This window comes from Stenella coeruleoalba, assembly GCF_951394435.1.
Source record: "Stenella coeruleoalba genome assembly, chromosome: 11".
NCBI lineage: Eukaryota > Metazoa > Chordata > Mammalia > Artiodactyla > Delphinidae > Stenella > Stenella coeruleoalba.
In genome coordinates this window covers 89,194,168-89,216,754 of record NC_137157.1, presented here as the reverse complement: position 1 = coordinate 89,216,754, position 22,587 = coordinate 89,194,168, and the positions used below count along the sequence as shown (strand labels likewise).

Below are 22,587 nucleotides of genomic sequence, written 5' to 3'. Positions count from 1 at the left end.
CAATGAAGACCCAATGTAGCCAAAAATAAATAAAATAAAATAAATTAATTTTAAAAAATAGGAGTAGACCATAACAACAGCAAGGCTGTAATTATGTGAGGTAATGGATGTGTTAACTAACCTTATTGTGATAAATATTTTGCAATATAGACTTGCATCAATTCATGACACTGTGCACCTTAAACTTATACAGTATGTCAATTATATCTCAATAAAGCTGGAAAAAATGTTTGAAAACTACTGTTATACACTTTACTATTGGAAGAAGTACTACATTAAAGCTGTGAATACGACTGACTTTTAATAAATTTTTCTGCTGGTTCAGAAGTTAAAGCCTCCCAAATGTAGCTCAGCATTATTTTTTAGGTCCATTACCTGTGTTAATTTTTAAGAACATTCTCAGCATCGACTTAAGAGTAGAGACTGCTTTACTTGAAAAAGAAGAGGCCATTTGGTGGCATTGGAAGTTGCACCAAGTCTTTATGTGTATCTTCTGAGGAAGCATAAAAGGATGAAAAGAAAATGGGACACTGATGTCTATGTAGAGATTTGAGAAGCTGGACATAATCACTCTCAAATTCACCTTCTTCCCAATTTGTCAAAATCAGACTACCCCAGAGCATATAGCTAGCTTAGATCCTAGTACAGTGTTTTTTTATTGTAAAAGTTGTAAACCATTCACTTGAAATGGTAAGCTGTACTTACTAATGCATGCCAACAGAAATGGGCCATCTCTCTTAGAGGGATATAGGCAGGTGCTGAAATACTCCATTAAAGGAGCTAAAAGTAGTAGTGGTAGGATGCTGACGACATTCATTACTGCAACTGGCAGAAGAAATCCACCCAAATTCAGGTTGGAATTCATGGTCTGCAGATAATATCCTGAAGGAATCTGTATTTGAAGGGGGAAAGAGCCATTCAGTAAGACTTTTAAATTTTAAATTTTAAAGTAACTTTGGAGGAAGTGTCCTGTGGCAGATTCCTTGTCCCTTGCCAGTACTCTGTGACAGATGAGCTGGATGTTCCCCGGGTCTCCAAGGTCATGATTATGAACTGACAAAGGAGAGTAGGAACTGTGTCTAGTCTATTGACAATTCTACTGATTCTTTATGGATGAATATTTTGTCCTCTAGTCTATCTTCTTAATTTTCCTTGGAAAAGTAAAAGTGACCCTAATTTTGTGCTTGGGATGACACATAAGAAATCATGTAATAAATTTTGCATATAAGCAAATAAGCTTTTTGTTTTTCCCAACAATAAAGCAAAAGCCAGTAGAAAGTATTAAGACTTTCATTTTCACCTGGATTAAAAAATAGTTTGGGGCTAGACTAGATCCTTTAAATACCATCGAGTTTGATGGCGAAATAGGTAAGAATGATTTTTCCCTAAGAGGGGACCCAGTGAGGAAACACATTACTTGTTGTAGGCTGTCTTTATAGGCTACCTGGATCGGCCTTGTTTTTAACATAAGCCAAGTAAAACGAGAAAAGGGAGAGAAAACATACTTGTGTCTATACTCTCCTTTTAAACTAATCGTGTGGCACTAGAGGACCAAAAAGGGAACTCCAAGAAAAAAGTTGCACAATAAAGTAGCAGAAATGAAAACGAAAACAAAACACTAACAACACCTCTACCTCACTGGAAACCATCAAGGTAGTGTTAGAATTTTTTTAAAAAAACCTAATACTAACTAAAACTCTAACATTAACTTGGAGTCTCTTCAAGTATTCCTAACCTCTCATTAGGTCACAACATCAGAACTAAAGTACAATGTCACAGGAAAAGGGGCATCTCCTCACTTTTATAGTTCATGAGCTGTGTTGCAATAATCACATCTTTGTCATTATCATTAGTAGCACAGAGTATTTCTTTCATTCCCAGGGGCACACAAAGCTACTGAGTGGCTTGGCGAGAAAGTCAACCCAAGTCTTGTCCTTGAGGAATGGATTCTCCATTTTTTCTTACAGTGTGTGAACTACATTAGGAGTCCTGCCTTACCTCCATCCTGGGAGAGCAACCCAGCTCAAACATCCAGATAACAGCTTCTTGTTTGAAACCTTCACTAACTCCTTCTCTATTATCAATTGTGCAATTCGAGGAGGTATAAGGAGAAGCAGAGTCATAAGTCAGTATAGCTGCTAACCAGCCCACCAGTTGTAAAATCAGCCTATTGCTATGTTAACTGCCTAAATCCAGGAATGGACCACATTTTCACTGAGATTCTTTCTATCTGTATAAAATATGTCCTGGTGATAATTTATCTTCCAATCTTTAATTTGACCCTTGGGATTGTAAACAGGATTGTTTTGGTTGGGTACAGATGGCAAGAGGGAAGGGAGTATTAGCTAGTTCTGCCCTAGTTCAATCAAAATATTAAGCATGTATCCCCAGTCAGAGGAAAATGAATGATGGTTTTTAAAATAGTGCTGGCAGCAGAACTACTCTAAGACTGAAAGGATCTCAGTACAACTTGAAAGTTTCTGTTACTGATTTCAAGTGAGAATTATTGTTAACAGGAATAAAGTTATTGTCGGCATGAATCACAGACACAGAAACCTGTTAACTTAATAATGTGGCAAATGTACTATTAATCTTTAGTGAAGCAATATTAATATATTGCATAATCTAAAAAAAGGCCCCGATAGCTTGAAATCATTTCTGCTTCTGCCTCAAGTTCTGAAATCATCTCCTTTAAAAATTTTAAATACTTTTATTTCATACAAGCCTCTGAGAATTCAGGAATAACTGCTGTCAATAAAGATTCATTTTCACCTTTGAATGGCCAGTAATGTCAAATGGCAACATCATTGGCCTTAATATCAACATATTTTAAATGTATGTCTTGGAACTGAAGGTCAATAATGGCTACTAAATTTAAAATATGGAATTCGATGATGTTTTATTCTTGGTATTTTGATCGCCTTTATAGTGGTGATTATTTCATCTGGAGGCAAAAATCTTATTCCAGCCTATCCCAATGGAAGTTACCTCTGCCTCCCTTGAGAAGTACATTCTAAACATTTTCTTTGAAGTTTCTGGTATAACATTACTGTGTATGATTTTGGAACCTGTATAGTCTGTACCAGGGATTTTTAACCCAGCTGCAAGAGAGGGATAGTGGGTAACAGCAAAGTGTGGGCATTGATACCAGCCTGGGGTAGGGATAGCCACTCTGCCATATGCTAGTAGGGTAACCAAGAACCAATTGCAAGTCACTTAATGTCTCTGAGACTCAGATTTAGAATAGTAAAATCTGCCCTGTAGGCTTGCTTTGGGGGTTAAATTAGACACTGTGAAGTCATCTTTTAGAGGCTCTGACACATATAGGTGGTCAATAAGTATTAGTATTTGTTCTTTGCAATAAACTAGGCATCTAGATTTGGTGATATGCTTAAAAATTAGCTTATCAAAATTTATTCTAATTTATGTTAAATTTAAAAATATGTAACAGTTTGCAGAGAAGACTCGAACTTAGTAAAAAAAAAAAAATCAGGGGTCACTACATTATGAAGGTAAGAATCAGTATGTGCTATTTGCACAGAAGGTTCGAGGCATCCCATGGAACCACTAGTAATTTTGTACTCATGATTAATTTCTCCATTCTAAGATGTTTTCATGATATTTTAAAAAATTTTAATACATTTATTTAACCCAATAAAGTAAAAATATTTTAGCACGATCAATATAAAAATTATTAATGAGATATTTACATTGTTCTTTTTTCATATTGAGCCTTCAAAATCTGGTATTTTACACGTATAGTATGTTTCATTTTACAAGGCACATTCCAAATGCTCAAGAGCAACAAGTGGCTACCATATTGAACAGTACAGTTCTAGAACAATATGGGAGACAGTGATTAAAGTGTGTGGGATGCAAATGGTGATATGTTTTAAAAGTTCACCTGTAGATATGCACCTCTTATCTGCTCACCTACGTTACCCTAGAACTAAATAGGCATCATGCTTTTACTTGTGTGTCAAAGCTGTGGCTTAGAGTGTCTATCCAAGCTTACAAAACTACCATCTTTCTCCTCCCCTTCTGAGGTTAAAAGAATACACCCACTACCAAAGCTTGAAGTCTAACCATCAACAGTTAGCAAAAGACCTTAGCTGGTTGAGGGCTCTTATGATTAAAAGTTAGGGAAGCCCATCACAACTCCAGCATTATGTAGAAGCTAATAAATAGCAGTTGTTACGTTTACTTATTGCAGGAACAAGCACCCAAAGTTTAACGTGGATTCTCTTAGTTCAGTTATGTTAAAATAATCCAAATAGTTTCCAGGCAGTTACTCTATCATCTGAAACTGCTGTGTCTGAATACTGCTGGCATACGTTAGAAACAGCTAACCTGGATTTACAAACTGTTTCTACCCTGTAGTGATAAATATGTTCAAATGAGTTTCTTGGAATGGAAGGGGGAAGTTAACATGAGAATAGAGTCTACCAGATCAGACTTCGGCCTCAGTGAAAGTATTTCCCAACACCAAGTCTCTCTGATACCATTGCTGACAGTTTGTTTTTTTTTGGCAACATGAAGTTAAATTTAACTCCTGTGAAGAAAGAGTTTTTGGAGTTGAGGTTTTAGAAAAAGCTGATTCATTTGGCTTGGCTTTACTTATATTTTCTGTGTGAATATAATGTAATATTTTCTGTGGCCTTTTTCTTTAATAATTTGAAAACCCACTTAGTAGAAGAGGATGGGTGTTGGTCTCTAGCATGGGTGACAAACCAATCTCCAGCACGTGAATCAGACTGCGTACTTGGAAGAAGTCAGAGGTGCACATCCCCAGTTTCTTTCAGAATCTTGGATGTAGCCCCTCTAGATTTTTATTTTTTATATACAGCAGGTTCTTATTAGTCATCAATTTTATACACATCAGTATCTACATGTCAATCCCAATCTCCCAATTCATCACACCACCACCACCACCACCACCCCCGCCGCTTTCCCCTCTTGATGTTCGTAAGATCCATCTATGTCTCTACAAATTACCCAATTTCATTCCTTTTTATGGCTGAGTAATATTCCATTGTATATATGTACCACATCTTCTTTATCCATTCGTCTGTTGATGGACACTTAGGTTGCTTCCATGACCTGGCTCTTGTAAGTAGTGCTTCAATGAACATTGGGGTGCATGTGTCTTTTTTTTTTTTTTTTTTTTTTTTTTTAAATTTATTTATTTATTTATTTATTTTTGGCTGTGCTGGGTCTTCGTTTCTGTGTGAGGGCTTTCTCTAGTTGTGGCAAGCGGAGGCCACTCTTCATCGCGGTGCACGGGCCTCTCACTATCGTGGCCTCTCTTGTTGCGGAGCACAGGCTCCAGACACGCAGGCTCAGTAGTTGTGGCTCACGGGCCCAGTTGCTCCGTGGCATGTGGGATCTTCCCAGACCAGGGCTCGAACCCGTGTCCCCTGCATTGGCAGGCGGACTCTCAACCACTGCGCCACCAGGGAAGCCCGCATGTGTCTTTTTGAATTATGGTTTTCTCTGGGTATATGCCTAGTAGTGGGATTGTTGGGTCATATGGTAATTCTATTTTTAGTTTTTTAAGGAACCTCCATACTGTTCTCCATAGTGGCTGTATCAATTTACATTCCCACCAACAGTGCAAGAGGGTTCCCTTTTCTCCACACCCTTTCCAGCATTTGTTGCTTGTAGATTTTCTGATGATGCACATTCTAATTGGTGTGAGGTGATACCTCATTGTAGTTTTGATTTGCATTTCTCTAATAATCAGTGATGTTGAGCAGCTTTTCATGTGCCTCTTGGCCATTTGTTTGTCTTCTTTGGAGAAATGTCTATTTAGGTCTTCTTCTGCCCATTTTTTGATTGGGTTGTTTGTTTTAATATTGAGCTGCATGAGCTGTTTATATATTTGGAGATTAAACCTTTGTCCATTCATTCCTTTGCAAATATTTTCTCCTATACTGAGGGTTGTCTTTTCATCTTGTATACAGTTGCCTTTGCTGTGCAAAAACTTTTAAGTTTCATTAGGCCCATTTTTTAATTTTCGTTTTTATTTCCTTTACTCTAGGAGGTGGGTCAAAAAAGATCTTGCTGTGATTAATGTCAAAGAGTGTTCTTCCTATGTTTTCCTCTAAGAATTTTATAGTGTCCAATCTTAACATTTAGGTTGTTAATCCATTTTGAGTATATTTTTGTGTATGGTGTTAGGGAGTGTTCTAATTTCATTCTTTTACATGTAGCTGTCCAGTTTTCCCAGTACCACTTACTGAAGAGGCTGTCTTTTCTCCACTGTGTATCCCTGCCTCCTTTGTCATAGACTAGTTGACCATAGGTGCATGGGTTTATCTCTGGGCTTTGTATCCTGTTCCATTGATTTATATTTCGGTTTTTGTGCTGGTACCATATTGTCTTGATTACTGTAGCTTTATAGTATAGTCTGAAGTCAGGGACCCTGATTCCTCCAGCTCCATTTTTTTCCCTCAAGATTGCTTTGGATATTTGGGGTCTTTTGTGTCTCCATACAAAATTTAAGATTGTTTTAGTTCTGTAAAAAATGTCACTGGGTAATTTCCTAGGGATTGCACTGAATCTGTAGTTTGCTTTGGGTAGTATAGTCATTTTCATGATATTGACTCTTCCAATCCAAGAACATGGTATATCTCTCCATCTGTTTGTGTCATCTTCGATTTGTTTCATCAGTGTCTTACAGTTTTTCTGAGTACAGGTATTTTACCTCCTTAGGTATGTTTATTCCTAGGTATTTTATTCTTTTTGTTGCAATGGTGAATGGGAATGTTTCCTTAATTTCTCTTTCTGATCTTTCATTGTTAGTGTACAGGAATGCAAGAGATTTCTGTGCATTAATTTTGTATCCTGCAACTTTACATAATATTATGTCATGTGCAAACAGTGACAGTTTTACTTCTTCTTTTCCAATTTGTATTCCTTTCATTTCCTTTTCTTCTGTGATTGCCGTGGCTAGGACTTCCAAAACTGTGTTGAATAACAGTGGCAAGTGTGGACATCCTTGTCTTGTTCCTGATCTTAGAGGGAATGCTTTCAGTTTTTCACCATTGAGAGTGATGTTTGCTGTGGGTTTGTCTTTTATGATTTGTCATATATGGTTATTATGCGGAGGTAGGTTCCCTCTATGCCCACTTTCTGGAGAGTTTTTATCATAAATGGGTGTTGAATTTTGTCAAAAGATTTTTCTGCATCTATTGAGATGATCATATGGTTTTTATTCTTCAATTTGTTAATATGGTGTACCACATTGATTGATTTGTGTATATTGAAGAATCCTTGCATCCCTGGGATAAATCACACTTAATCATGGTGTGTGATCCTTTTAACGTGTTGTTGGATTCTGTTTGCTAGTATTTTGTTGAGGATTTTTACATCTATATTCATCAGTGATATAGGTCTGTAATTTTCTTTTTTTGTAGTATCTTTGTCTGATTTTGTTATCAGGGTGGTGGTGGCCTCATAGAATGAGTTTGGGAGTGTTCCTTTCTCTGCAATATTTTAGAAAAGTTTGAGAAGGATGGGTGCTAGCTCTTCTCTAAATGTTTGATAGAATTCACCTGTGAAACCATCGGGGTCCTGGACTTTTGTTTGTTGGAAGATTTTTAATCACAGTTTCAACTTCATTACTTGTGATTGGTCTGTTATATTTTCTGTTTCTTCTTGGTTCAGTCTTGGAAGTTTATACCTTTATAAGACTGTGTCCATTTCTTCCAGGTTGTCCATTTTATTAGCACAGAGTTGCTCTCATGATGCTTTATATTTCTGTGGTGTCCATTGTAACTTCTTTTTCATTTCTAATTTTATTGATTTGAGTCCTCTTCCTCTTTTTCTTGATGAGCCTGGCTAAAGGTTTATGAGTTTTGTTTATCTTCTCAAAGAACAAACTTTTAGTTTTATTGATCTTTGCTATTGTTTTTTTCGTTTCTATTTCATTTATTTCTGCTCTGATCTTTATGATTTCTTACTTTCTACTGACTTTGGGTTTTCTTTGTTTTTCTTTCTCTAGTTCCTTTAGGTGTAAGGTTAGATTGTTTATTTGAGATTTTTCTTGAGGTAGGATTGTATTGCTGTAAACTTCCCTCTTAGAACTGCTTTTGCTGCATCGCATAGGTTTTGGATCGTCATGTTTTCAATGTCATTTGTCTCTAGGTATTTTCTGATTTCTTCTTTGATTTCTTCAGTGATCTCTTGGTTATTTAGTAACACATTGTTTAGCCTCCATGTTTTTGTGTTTTTTACATTTTTTCCCCTGTAATTGATTTCTAATCTCATAGTGCTGTGGTCAGAAAAGATGCTTGATATGATTTCAGTTTTCTTAAATTTAAATTTCTTAAATTTAAATTTTCTTAAATTTTCTTAAATTTACCAAAATCACAATTTTGATTTGTGACCCAAGATGTGATCAATCCTGGAGCATGTTCCGTGGGCACTTGAGAAAAAAGTGTAATCTGCTGTTTTTGGATGGAATGTCCTATAAATATCAATTAAATCTACCTGGTCTATTGTGTCATTTAACGCTTGTGTTTCCTTATTCATTTTCTGTTTGGATGATCTGTCCATTGGTGTAAGTGAGGTGTTAAAGCCCCCCACTATTGTTGTGTTACTGTCGATTTCCTCTTTTAGAGCTGTTAGCATTTGCCTTATGTATTGAGGTGCTCCTACATTGGGTGTATATATATTTATAATTGGTATATCTTCTTCTTGGATTGATCCCTTGATCATTATGTAGTGTCCTTGCATGCCTCTTGTAACATTCTTTATTTTAAAGTCTATTTTATCTGAAATGAGTATTGCTACTCCAGCTTTCTTTTGACTTCCATTTGCATGGAATATCTTTTTCCACCCCCTCACTTTCAGTCTGTATGTGTCCCTAGGTCTGAAGTGGGTCTCTTGTAGACAGCTTGTATATGGATCTTGTTTTTGTATCCATTCAGCAAGCCTGTGTCTTTTGGTTGGAGCACTTAATCCATTCACATTTAAGGTAATTATTGATATGTATGTTCCTATTACCATTTTCTTAACTGTTTTGTGTTTGTTTTTGTAGGTCCTTTTCTTCTCTTGTGTTTCCCATTTAGAGACATTCCTTTAGCATTTGTTGTAGAGGTGGTTTGGTGGTGCTGAATTTTCTTAGCTTTTGCTTGTCTGTAAAGCTTTTGATTTCTCAGTGGAATCTGAATGAGATCCTTGCTGGGTAGAGTAATCTTGGTTGTTCTTCCCTTTCATCACTTTAAGTATATCATGCCACTGTCTCCTGGCTTGTAGAGTTTCTGCTGAGAAATTAGCTCTTAACCTTATGGGAGTTCCCTTGTATTTGTCGTTTTTCCCTTGTTTCTTTTAATAATTTTTCTTCGTCTTTAATTTTTGTCAATTTCATTACTATGCGTTTCGGCATGTTTCTCCTTGGGTTTATCCTGCCTGGGATTCTTTGCACATCCTGGACTTGGGTGGCTATTTCCTTTCCCATGTTAGGGAAATTTTCGACTATAATCTCTTCAAATATTTTCTTGGGTCCTTTCTCTCTCTCTTCTCCTTCTGGGACCCCTATAATGCGAATGTTGTTGTGTTTAATGTTGTCCCAGACGTCTCTTAGGCTGTCTTAATTTCTTTTCATTCTTTTTTCTTTATTCTGTTCTGCAGCAGTGAATTCTACCATTCTGTCTTCCAGGTCACTTATCCATTCTTCTGCCTCAGTTATTCTGCTATTGATTCCTTCTAGTGTATTTTTCAATTCAGTTATTGTATTGTTCATTTCTGTTTGTTTGTTCTTTACTTCTTCTAGATGTTTGTTCTTTAATTCTTCTAGGTCTTCGTTAAACATTTCTTGCATCTTCTCGATCTTTGCCTCCATTCTTTTTCTGAAGTCCTGGATCATCTTCACTATCATTATTCTGAATTCTTTTTCTTAAAGTTTGCCTGTCTCCACTTTATTTAGTTGTTTTCCTGGGGTTTTATCATGTTCCTTCATCTTGTACATAGTCCTCTGCCTTTTCATTTTGTCTATCTTTCTGTGAATGTGGTTTTTGTTCCACAGGTTTCAGGATTGTAGTTTTTCATGCTTCTGCTCTCTGCCCTCTGGTGGATGGGTCTATCTAAGAGGCTTGTGCAAGCTTCCTGACTGAGGGACTGGTGGTGGGTATAGCTGGATGTTGCTCTGGTGGGCAGAGCTCAGTAAAACTTTAATCCACTTGTCTGCTGATGGGTGGGGCTGAGTTGCCTCCCTGTTGGTTGTTTGGCCTGAGGCAACCCAGCACTCAGGCCTACAGTTTCTTTGGTGGGGCTAATGGTGGACTCCGGGAGGGCTCACGCCAAGGAGTACTTCCCAGAACTTCTGCTGCCAGTGTCCCTGTCCCCTCAGTTAGTCACAGCCACCCCCGCCACTTCAGGAGACCATCCAACACTAGCAGGTAGGTCTGGTTCAGTCTCCTATGGGGTCACTGCTCCTTCCCCCTGGGTCCTGATGCACACACTATTTTGTGTGTGCCCTCCAAGAGTGGAACCTCTGTTTCCCCTAGTCCTGTGAAAGTTCTGCAATCAAATCCCACTAGCCTTCAAAGTCTGATTCTCTGGGAATTCTTCCTGTTGCCAGACCCCCAGGTTGGGAAGCCTGATGTGGGGCTCAGAACCTTCACTCCAGCGGGTGGACTTCTGTGGTATAAGTGTTCTCCAGTTTGTGAGTCACCCACCCAGCAGTTATGGGATTTGATTTTATTGTGATTGAGCCCCTCCTACCATCTCATTGAGACTTCTCCTTTATCTTTGGATGTGGGGTATCTTTATTGGTGAGTCCCAGTGTCTTCCTGTTGATGATTACTCAGCAGTTAGTTGTGATTCTGATGCTCTTGCAAGAGGGAGTGTGTTTTCATGCTATTAATGACATATATACAGGTAGTAATTTTGTGTTTTTGTTCCATCTACTATTGTGGAGTCAAGAGAGAGGTTGAATCTGCTAAGTCAGCCTAGCTTTCATGCATTGTTTAGAACAAGGGTCAGCAAACTTTTGTGTAAAAGGCCAGATAGACAGTATTTCCACATGTGGATTCTGTTGCAAGTACTCAGCTCTGCTGTTTCCATGCATAAGCAGACATACTATGACAAACAAACAGGAGTGGTTGTGTTCCAATAAAACTTTATTTATGGATTCTGAATTTTCTTTCTTTTAAAGAAGAAGTTTTTATTCTGTTTGGTTAGAAGGACAGGATCCTTCTAACCAAACAGAAGTTCTATACTTATCCTTTTCTAACAATTGTACTTTCTTCCTTTTTTTTTTGAATTTAATTTTATTTATTTCTGGCTGCACTGGGTCTTTGTTGCTGTGCACGGGCTACTTTCTTTTTTTTAATTGAAGTATAGTTGATTTACATTGTTGTGTTAGTTTCAGGTGTACCACAAAGTGATTCATATATTCATATATATATATATATATATGTGTGTGTGTGTGTATATATATATATATATATATATATATATATTCTTTTTCGGATTCTTTTCCCTTAAAGCTATTACAAAATATTGAGTATAGTTCCTTGTGCTATACAGTAGGTCCTTGTTGGTTACCTATTTTATATATAGTAGTGTGTATACCAAACTCCTAATTTATCCTCCCCATCCCCCACCTTCCCCTTTGGTAATCATAAATTTGTTTTCTATGTCTGTGGGTACGGACACTGAATTTTGAATTTCATATAATTGTCTTTTGCTACAAAACATTTTTCTTCTTTTGATTTTTTTAAACCATAGAAAAATGTAAAAACCTTCTTACCTTGCAGGACATATGAAAAAGGCAGTGGGCTGATTTGGCCTGCAGGTAATAATTTGCTGACCCCTGGTTTAGAGAAGCAAGCATTGTACTAAGAATAAGAAGGTCGATTCTGCTTTTCCTTCACTACTATTCACTGTATGACCTCCTTATCCCCGTCAAAATCACTTAATTTTTCTGAGCCTCAGTTTCCTCTTCAACAAATGAAGTAGTTGAATAAGTTAATCTCTAAGTTTTTTCCCAGCTCTATTATTCTATGATTTAAGAATATAGCTCACTCATTAGCCATCTAATTCCAAGGTAGAGGTTAGTAATGCAGAGTCCCAAATTTCTTCAAAGACTTTTATAATCATTTATATTTCTTCATAAGTAAGTGACTCTTTGACCATTACTACATTAAAATTGTATTAAAATCACATATACTTATAAACAGTACTTTGGACTTAGTATTTTCCCCTTGATTTCCTCATAGCATAGGGACTGATTCACCAAGGGAACTAAGAATTGGTAGGGAAAGAATCGTTTGCTGATTAGTATTTATACTTAAGAGTACAGTGGGGGGTGGTACTCAAATCAGCCATTTTAGCTACTTGCTAGTACCACTTTTTAAAGGCTTGGTCAAGGAGGAAGGCAAAACCTTTGGAAGGGAGTAGTTGGGTAATTAACCATAGATCTCACATTTGTGCATTACTCTTAGGCCTTATGACAAATTCTCTGAAGTATTGTCTGCACCTACTGACAGACATTCATAGTTCTATAGGAGAAACATTACACCCAGGTCCTCCTCAGGTATGCCTCTGTCTGACCCCACTTAGCTTTTAAAATTAGAGCCTGTAATGTATTTATATGATAACAGCCTAATGAAGTATATGGGAAGCACTTGTTGGGGTGAAAAGAAATGTTCACTTGTTATGTTAACATGCAGTCATTTGGTTGTTGCTAGGGGTAGTATTAATTACCTTTCCTCACCTGCATAAGGCACATTCTGTAGAGGAGCTGAAAAATGAAGAGAGGGAGAAGGGTGAAGAAAAATTTTGTGTCTTCCACATGGAGCTCACTGTAGCGGCCGCCATTTTTTTCCTTGGCATGGTCTAACCAGCTTGTCACACCTCCACCAAGGTGGCAATACTGCAGACAGCATGTTTTTAGTGCATTAACAAACACCCCAAAGGTTGTCAGGAGGGAGCAACCTGCAAGCAATTGGAAATATTACATATTAGTAAAGGAACTGTTCTTCAAGTTTCCACAATGTCAATCAGAAAGATGGCAGTTGTAAGGATGAAAGGCAGTAAAGTGATTGAGAAGATTTTAGCACCCAAGGGGTTGAATTCAAAGGAGTAAGCTTCTGACAAGGGCTCTGGCAGCCTGGTGACCAGCCCAAGGTGGTGCCTGACAGATGATGTAAAAAATGAAATAGCTAAGATCAGTGGAAGCATATTAAAAAGGGAAGAAAGGTGACAAAATAAAGCACCAAAGTAAAAGATTTCAGAGTCTCTCAGAAGCCTCTAACTTGAACACATTAATGACTAAGACAACCTGAAGTTTCATTTACAGCCTTAACACAAAGAACTAGTACTAGTTTTTAATATAAATTGCCATATAAATAATCCGCACTTTCCTTGTTAGGTAGGAGGCGGTCTCTTATCTTGACATGTAGATGAAAGGAAATATTTTCTCTGCTTTGACTTTATCCTTGAATTTCAGACATAAGGTTAAACTTTGAACTCTTCAAATGACTTTATGTATGTTGATAGTGTCACTAAAAGTTCAGATTAGATTAGTTGGCTTTTGACTTTTCCAGTAGTTTCCTCTGGGTTTATATGGCTGTTGCTTTAGCATCAGCAGTATTTTATTGCTTTAGATGTTTGCAATCACTTACTGCTAGTGATTTGCAATCTCATTGTTGCTTCTTTTATGATCTTTCAGATTTCACCTTTTCTTCGACTCCATTAGGACTTCCTGATACAATGACAGATAAGAGATCCCGGTTTGGTTAGCAGTTCAGCTGTGCCAATCATGATACAACTTTTCATAGCACTCCTTTTGACCAGATAAACCCTTTCACAAATTACCAAGACACCAAACCATGGCTGCAGGATAAACGATAAAATAAATATAAAAATGTTGGAGTTTCTCCAAAGAAAGCTGCTGTAGAAACTCAGATAATAGTTTGATCATCATTTTAATTATGTTCAAGTTTCCTATAGTAAAATGCTAGGTGAAATGCCTTCTAATCAAGTTCATTTAAATACCACAGGGTATTGGTTTTTATATTTAAATAAAGGGTATTTATTAATATTTCTTTTTATGGTTATAGAGTGATGATAGTGATTTGATCTGGTCTTTTCTTTAAGAGTTGTAATAGACCTATTATGTCAGTCTTTGATTAATTGAGGAAGCTGGGAGCCTGGTAATGGAATATGGAGCCTTTCACCTCTAAGTCACTGAATCCAATCCAGCCCAAATTGGTAGTGACCAAGAGTGATTACAGCAGAGGCCTCTGTGAAGTGTGTTGGGGTCAAGTGGAAGTAGGTCGGGATAATTGCTGGCAGGAGATAGGCTCATACCTACAGTCACTACTGCCTCTTAGTCACTGTGGCCAGACCAGAACTGAGAAGACCAAGAGAACAGAAGCACCTGTGAGTGACCAAGGTCTGTGTCTCTTAACAAGGAAGTCATTGGGACATCTCTTTACTACTGGAGAAAGAACTTCTCTATTAGGAGACTATTCCCAGCTGTTTCAATTAGCTTACTTAAGATTTTGGTAAGATGAAAACTGAGAATGTCTTGATGAACAGTCTAGAGACTGAATTTGAACAGGTCTGGGCTAGGAGGCTTAACTTCCTGACATTTCCTTCTCGTCTTATCTCTGTTGCTCATCAACCTGTTCTCTGCTCAACTCTTGCGAAACAATGCCATGTAGACAGGAGGGTCATTACTGGCATTGATCCAACTTCCTCTGTGCTTTCAAAAAGACTTCATTATTAAACAATAACTATTTGCAGGATGAAGGGTTATTTCAAGAGGTATTCTCCCCAATTTCCTTCCTATGTTTTAAATTCAGGACTTTATTGAATGTAATATGTTTTAAACCCACTAGTTCTTTTCCATATAAACAAATCACTATTTGTCACAAGATAAATTTGGATCTGCTTTTATGCATGATAAGTTGATACCTCCAGTCTTATTAAGTAGTTAAATACCACTATCATAGTAGGTAGTATCATATCAAAGGTAGTTCGGATTAGCGCTTCTGAAACTAGCTGTGTTAAAAGATAAGTTTTTTTTAAAAAAACTCTCAACTATCATGGTCAATACATTTGTGAAATACGATAAAATGGAATACCTAAAAAATAAAATAAAAACAAAGATACAACATATAAAACCTGATCTTTTGATTATTAGATTCAACAGACATATGATGTAACTTTCCATAATATTTCTACATGTTTTCTCTCAGTGTCTTTATTTTCTATGTTGCACACCAGTAACAAACAGTTTATGATCAGCACTACCCCATGGACCAAGTTTTGAGTAGCACTGCCTTGAATACACACTTTGAAAAATTAATTTATTTAAACAAGTAAAATTGTACCTGATATGGTGATATGAAGCAGCAAAAACAAAATGGTTAAGAACAAGAAATGATTAGGTATGAATGAGGACTAAAATTTTAGCCCTCCAAGTGTGCATAATTGATGCCAAACAAATGTGAATGCAATCATTCATTCATTTAACGTATTTATTACGTACCTACTATGTGTCAGGGACTTTTCTAGGCCTTAACAATATAGTAGTGAACAAGATCTAGAGATCCCTGAGAAGACACTAAACAAGCAGGGAAATATTAGGTGAGTTCAATGATGAAAACAAAATGAGGTGATAAGATAGAGACTGATTGTGGGTAGGGTGTAGAGGACACCTAAAGAGTTGAAATTTGAACTGAGGATTGAATAGACTGGAAATAGGCAAAAAGACCTGGAGGAAGCATATATCAGGCATGTCATGAAGTAGAAATGAGAAGGGAGAAGCTCAGGAACAGGAAAGGCCAATGAGGCAGTAGCTCAGGTAGAATGTTGGAAGGAGATGAGGTCTAAGATTTGATTAGGGTCAGACTTTACAGGCCAAAAGTAAGGAGCTTGGAGTTTATTCTCCATGTTATGGGAAACCATTAAGAAATTTTATGCAGAGTGGACATATGATGTATATTTTTAAAAAGTTACTCTGGAACTCTAGTAGTTGTATGCATAATGGATTTTAAGGAACAAGAGAGGAAGCTGGAATACAGGTAAGAAGTCGTGATGACTTGGACATAAAACAGCAAGAAGAGAAGTGAACAGAATGGGATGTGTTGTTAGAGAATCAATAGGATCTTCCAATGTGGGGAGAGGTTGAAGAAATGAGAAGATTTGAGGATGCTACTTTCCTTCCCCTTAAACCACTGGGTTTCGGTGACTTACATGAAGATGGAGAAGACAAGAATGGAATCCGTTTGCAGTTGGGTGAATCAAGAGTTGAGTTTTGGTCAGGTTAAATTTGAGATGACTGCTAGGTCACAAAATCAAAATGTTGACTAGGAAGTCGGATATATGAGTTTCAAGGTGAGGAGAGAGGTCAAATGAAATTGAGCGTTTGGTGTATAGTTGGCATTAAAAGCTGTGGGACTAGAGGTTACTTAAGGAAAGAGGGTGAGAAGAGTGGGGTCCCTAGAATAAATCGGAGGGCTCCCCATTAGGAGACTGTGAGAGGAGAAAAGGTACCCAAGAGCGGACAATGAACTACATGGGTTGTAAGTCAGAGAGAAGAGGAAGTAATAAACCTAAATTGATCAGATGGACTGAGAGGGAGCCAGTAAGTTAGAGCGGTCAAGAAAAGGAGCTATATGGTAATCTGTCTACCCAAAGGGAGCGCCCATTGTCCCATCCAAAGGTAGTTATCCCGAGTGTTAGGAGGGATGTCCCCGTGAAAACCTCTACATCTAAACATCACACCACCTTCCTGGATTAATCTATTAGACTTAATAGAAAACTCATGCCTTCTGTACAAATAATTTTGTGTGTCTTGTAGACTCAGCCTTAAAAAGAAAAATCCGTTGTCATTATAATCCCCAGATTGGTTTTCTGCACCAGGAGCAGAAATGGGAAGCTGAAAAAAAAACCTGAAGTGAAACTTCAAGCTCCAGTTTAAACGTGCATGGCAAACACACCAGGCGTGCACATTTTAAAATAAAATAGATGAGCTATTTTAAATGCTTTGTTGAAAAACTTAAAGATTGTAGCCACTACTATTTAAAAAAGAAATACTTTAGAAAGCAATATTTCTATTCTTTGTACCTTTAAGTTCTTAGCTCTGACGTTCTGCTCCTCTGACCTTGATCTAATCATGAATATCTATGCTACCTAATTATAATAAAAAAAGCCTACATTGCCCTGTAGATGGTAGATGCACATTTTTTTCTTCTTTGGTCACCTGCCAGTTCTCAAAATTATAGCAGTGGGAAGAAATGCAAATGAAGGCCATGCTTGACAGCTAAACATAATGGAACGCATGGTCCACATTTGAAAAGTTACCTTAAAATAAAAGGTAGCATATAAAAAATCATTTCTTTAAGGTCACCTATGGCTTTGAATTACAGCTTTGAGGAATTTCCAATTTAGTCATCAGAGAGGAAGAAGCCAAAATAAGGATTATATACTTTTCTAGAGGCAAGACAGAGTTTTACTTCATCATAATTGGGTGATCGTATAACTTGGAAATAGAAAACAAAACAAAGCAAAACAACTCCAGAATATTCATTTGATATAGTATTGTGTAAAGTAAACCACTGGTGAACATTTTATATTATAATTTTACTAGCAGCTAATGCAGTTTCTTTCTTGTAAATGTCCAAAGGAAGGTTACCTTACCACATGTTAAAATATGTAACATATGGACTAGAGTAGGCTGGCAGTAAACAGAGGTGTTCAGATAGATTTGTATTACTTGAAGAATTGTAGTTCTTTCTTCAGATGAATGTATTTTCAAATAGGAGATTAGGAAGCAAATGGTTGGATGCCAAATAGTTATTTAGAAAATTTGAATATGAAAATTATCTATACATAATTAGTCACAAAAAATCAGAATTATTTGATAATTACACACTTTAGAATACGTCAAAGTGGTCTTTTGGTAAGTTTATTTATTCCTCTTTTTTGCCTTTTTGGGGCTGACAGAGAGGATCTCTCAGACCCTTTTTGCATAATGAACCCATTCCACAGACTACCAGGAGCCTGTGTACTGCCTGGCTGTGATCCACAGAGCACAGAGCTCTGAGGAACAAAGCAGAGGCTTCTGGGGATGATGTTTTCCCTGTTTCACTGCTTCAGTATGTGGTGTAATAAAACGAGCTCTAGCCTGAGAAAAGGTAGGCCTGGGTTCTGGTTCCACTTCAGCCACTGCCTGTGACACCTTGGGCAAGTCATTTAATTCAAGTATGTCTCATTTTTTGTACTCAGTTTAACAATAACAAACACTGAGCATTTACCATATTCCAAGTATGTACACAACACAGGAATTTCTAACTATATTCAGAAATAGATGATTTCAACACAACACGGTAGGTGAAATGGTAAAGATAGCTCAGGGGGCTTCCCTGGTGGCGCAGTGGTTGAGAATCCGCCTGCCGATGCAGGGGACACGGGTTCGTGCCCCAGTCCGGGAAGATCCCACATGCCGCGGAGCGGCTGGGCCCGTGCGCCATGGCCGCTGAGCCTGCGCGTCCGGAGCCTGTGCTCCGCAATGGGAGAGGCTACAACAGTGAGAGGCCCGCATACCGCAAAAAAAAAAAAAAAAAAAGATAGCTCAGGATGGTACAGGAGCAGGGGCATAGGACATGGAGTCTAGTCTGTAAAAGGAAATATGGGGCCCTTCTTGCCCACCTCACTGGTATGTGGAGAAATGAAGTAACAACAGTGAATTTTTAAAAATATAACTTATTGCACTGCTGTTACTGGTAGTTGTATAGTTAAGTGGTAGAAACAGTGGTAGCAGTCAAAGTACTACCAAAAGTAAAATGTGTTATTTAGAAATTAAGGTCAGAGTTAAACAAGATAGATGAATATGAATACAGGTAGACTGACTAACCAAAGGGACAGAATAGAAACTCTAGAAGTGCAAGTAGCCATATACAAAGGAGGTGGCATCTCAGATTAGCGGGGAAAATACAAACTTTTTAATGAGTGAGGTTGGACAATGTGACAGTCATATGGAAAAAAGATAAAATTGAGTTCACTCATAAAACTTATTCTAATATAATTTCCAAATGGGTCACAGATGTAAAGGTATATATATATACCAAAAGAAAATATGAATGAATTCCTTTATAATCTGGGAATGAGGAAAACTTTTTCACCATGAATCAAAATCTAGAAGCAATAAGGGAGAAGATTGATAAATTTGATTACAAACAAAAACCACACAAAAGACAAAACAAATAAACAAACAATAAGTGTTGTGCATGGATAACAACACAAGAAGCAAAATTAAAAGATATATGACAGATGGGAATAATATTCGCAACTTTTATCGTAAACAAAGAATTAATATCTTCAGTGTATAGAAATCTAAAAATTGAAAAAAATTGGAGAGATTGTAGGGAAATAGTCATTGTCATACATTTTTGGTGGAAATACAATATGGTACAACCACTACAGAAGGGAATTTGGCGATATATAGCAAAATTATCTGTGGATTTACTTTTTGATTTAGTAATCCAATTTGTAGGAATCTATCCTAAAGATCTGCTGGGGAAAAAATGCTAAGAGACGTATGCACCAAGCTATTCTTTAGAACCTATTTAATGTGGCAGAAGTAAAGAAACGAACCAAACATCCATCAATATAAGACTGGTAAAATAAACAATGGAGTACTATCCAGCTAGAAAAAGAATGAGGAATATTGTTATATACAGTTATGAAGCAATTCCTAGGTTATATTAAATGAAAAAAGCAGGTGAGAAAAGTGTGAATAAAATGCTACTGTTTATAGGAGAAGGGGGGAAATACATACATATACATAGAGATATATACACATATATACAATTTTAGTATTTTTCTTTATTTAAAAAATGGAAGGATGATTCTTTAAAAATATGTAAAAGGACACCTAAAGGAATAGAGGGGATATAGAATACAAGTAGACCTTGTTTGTGCATGAATTTTAGATCCATAAAATTATTTAAGATTTAAAACAAAATAAAATTTTTAAAATGCTTCCAAGTATTTAAAATTTTCAAATTTTAAAAATACCTCAGGATTTTTAAAGAATGAATGAAATAGATGAAGGAAATTAAGAGGTATAAACTTCCAGTTACAAAATCAATGAGCCACAGGGATGAAATATACAGTGTGGACAATGTAGTCAGTAGCAATGTAATATCTTTGTATGGTGACAGAAATGGTCAAAAGGTATAAACTTCCAGTTATAAGATAAATAAGTACAAGGGATGTAATGTACAACATGATTAATATAATGAACACAACTGTATGTTATAGATGAAAGTTGTTAAGAGAGTCAATCCTAAGAGTTCTCATCACAAGGGAAAATTTTTTAAAATTTTTTTCATGTAGTTTGTATCTGTATGAGGTCATGGACCATCACTAAACTTGTGGTGATCATTTCATAACGTATGGAAGTCAGATCATTATGTTGTGCACTTTAAATTTATATAATGCTGTATGCCAATTATATCTCACTAAAACTGGAAGAAAGAAAAACCTGATGTATGCAGATATGTAATTAAAAAGTCCACAGGCAAGGCTTCACAGTGTAGCTCAATAAGGTCTCCAAAGACCTGTGGGTCCTTCAAAGATATAGGAAGTATTGTTACTGTGACTTAAGGGGGATCAGTGCTGGATGTTAAACAATATATGCTTATGACAGGGTTATATGAGCTATTTAACAGTTTTCACATTTAGCTTTGAGTGGGCTAGACTGAGTATAATATAATATAGAAATACTTTGGATAGGAGACTTATGGGTTCAGAGCTACTAAGATTCTGTGCTTTTTCCCAATTTATTAGGAATGGTCTGGGTCCAGATTTTAGTAACTATTGTCTAAATCTTTACATGCAAAAAGTGAATTTTAACACTATTTCCTATTGTTGATATGGTATGAAATGAGATACAGGATGTAAAGTGCTTAACACAAAATAAGAATCATATTACACTCTATCAACAACTAAAAAAAAAAACTAACCTCACCAATGGAACAAATGCACTTAATTGTATTTAAAGTTAGTGGCATAACCAAACAGAGAGGAACTATACCAAGTGACTTTAGAACATAATCATCTTAGTGTACATTCCTAGGGATTATAACATAAAGAAAAAAACTAAGAAGAATTTTGAGACTGTCAGTAATCATTGTGAACTGGGATTTTGGCATGGGAAGAAGTAGAAAAAGACTTGAGTTTGATAAGGTTAAGGAAAAATCCTGTAGTTCCAGTTTTGATTATGGTGTTCGTATAGTCCAAAATGTATGTTATCTTAGAGAAAAAGAAAAGGACATTTTCTAGGTCTGAGCATTGAAAGACCTAGAAACCATGATGGACTAAGTAGCGATGAGCATCTCCATCACCAAGACTGTAGTCTCTAAATACCAGTATATATACAAGAAAAGGAAACAGTTCTTTAAGAAAGAGATGATTCAAAGTTCAGGGAAGAGAATGATGACCATAGAATATCTTGGCATACCAGAAAGCAAGGAAGCATTCAAAGACAACACAGGCTTGTCTGAAGGACTCAGGCCCAACATGAAGAGTACCTCACTGGCCAAACATGGAACAATTTGATCCAAGAAGATAGAGATTATTGATATTCTTGAAGAATCTGTTGCTCTCAAGTATAATAACTGACAGACTCTGCAAATTTTCTGAGTTGAAAGAGAAGTTATAGGGGATCCAAGAGGAAGAAGATGTGTTGAGAAAACCATAGGAACCAAATAAATCCATGTAAAGTGTTATTTGCTTACATTTTCCTGGCTGATAAATCAGGTTATAGTGCATCATACAAAGGGTTATCAGAGCCATAAGTGTAGACATAAAAGGAAGTAAGACCAGGGCCCAGGCCGCCAAGTGCTGGATATAAGACAGTCCCAGAAAGACAACAGTTGCATTTAGGCTCATGATCCAATAAAACCTGGGATACCAAAACAAAAATAAAATTACCATTGAGTTACTTAATATAACAATTGCTAATTTTAATGATTTTAATAAATATAAGCTACAACTTAGCAGCATGTTAGCTGAACTAGATTTTGCAAATGTTGTTTATCAGCTTTCTTTTTTTAATTTCATTTAAAAATTTTTTATACAATTTTTAAAGGTTACTCTCCATTTATAGTTATTACAAAATATTGGCTATGTTCCCCAAGTTGTACAACTCATCCTTGAGCCTATCTTACACTCAGTAGTTTATACCTCCCACTCCCCTACCCCTATATTCCCCCAACCCCACAAGCACTAGTTTGTTCTCTCTATCTGTGAGTCTGCTTCTTTTCTGTCATATTCATTAGTTTGCTGTATTTTTTAGATTCTACATATAAGTGATATCATACAGTATTTGTGTTCCTGTATCTGACTTATTTCACTTGACAAAATACCCTCCAAGTCCATCCATGTTGCTGCAAATGGCAAAGTTTCATTCTTTTTTTATGGCTGAGTAGTATTCCATTGTGTGTGTATATGTGTGTGTGTGTGTGTGTGATCACATTTCCCTTATTCATTCCTCTGTTCATGGACACTTAGGTTGTTTCCATATCTTGACAACTGTAAATAATGCTGCCATGAATATTG

The 22,587-nt window shown here is 36.7% G+C and overlaps 2 protein-coding genes across 7 annotated transcripts in view; one reads left to right on the top strand and one right to left on the bottom strand.

The window, feature by feature from the left end:
* SLC15A5 (solute carrier family 15 member 5) overlaps nucleotides 1–22,587 on the bottom strand; it is a gene marked incomplete at both ends in the record, with an annotated part of 90,257 nt that overhangs the window by 45,420 nt on the left and 22,250 nt on the right. Inside the window, 3 exon segments of the mRNA XM_079936974.1 lie at nucleotides 706–892; nucleotides 12,725–12,945; nucleotides 21,765–21,931. Of these exon segments, the coding sequence (XP_079793100.1) occupies nucleotides 706–892; nucleotides 12,725–12,945; nucleotides 21,765–21,931 (575 nt within the window).
* DERA (deoxyribose-phosphate aldolase) overlaps nucleotides 1–22,587 on the top strand; it is a 358,282-nt gene that overhangs the window by 323,398 nt on the left and 12,297 nt on the right. The gene's annotated exons all lie outside the window — the stretch shown is intronic.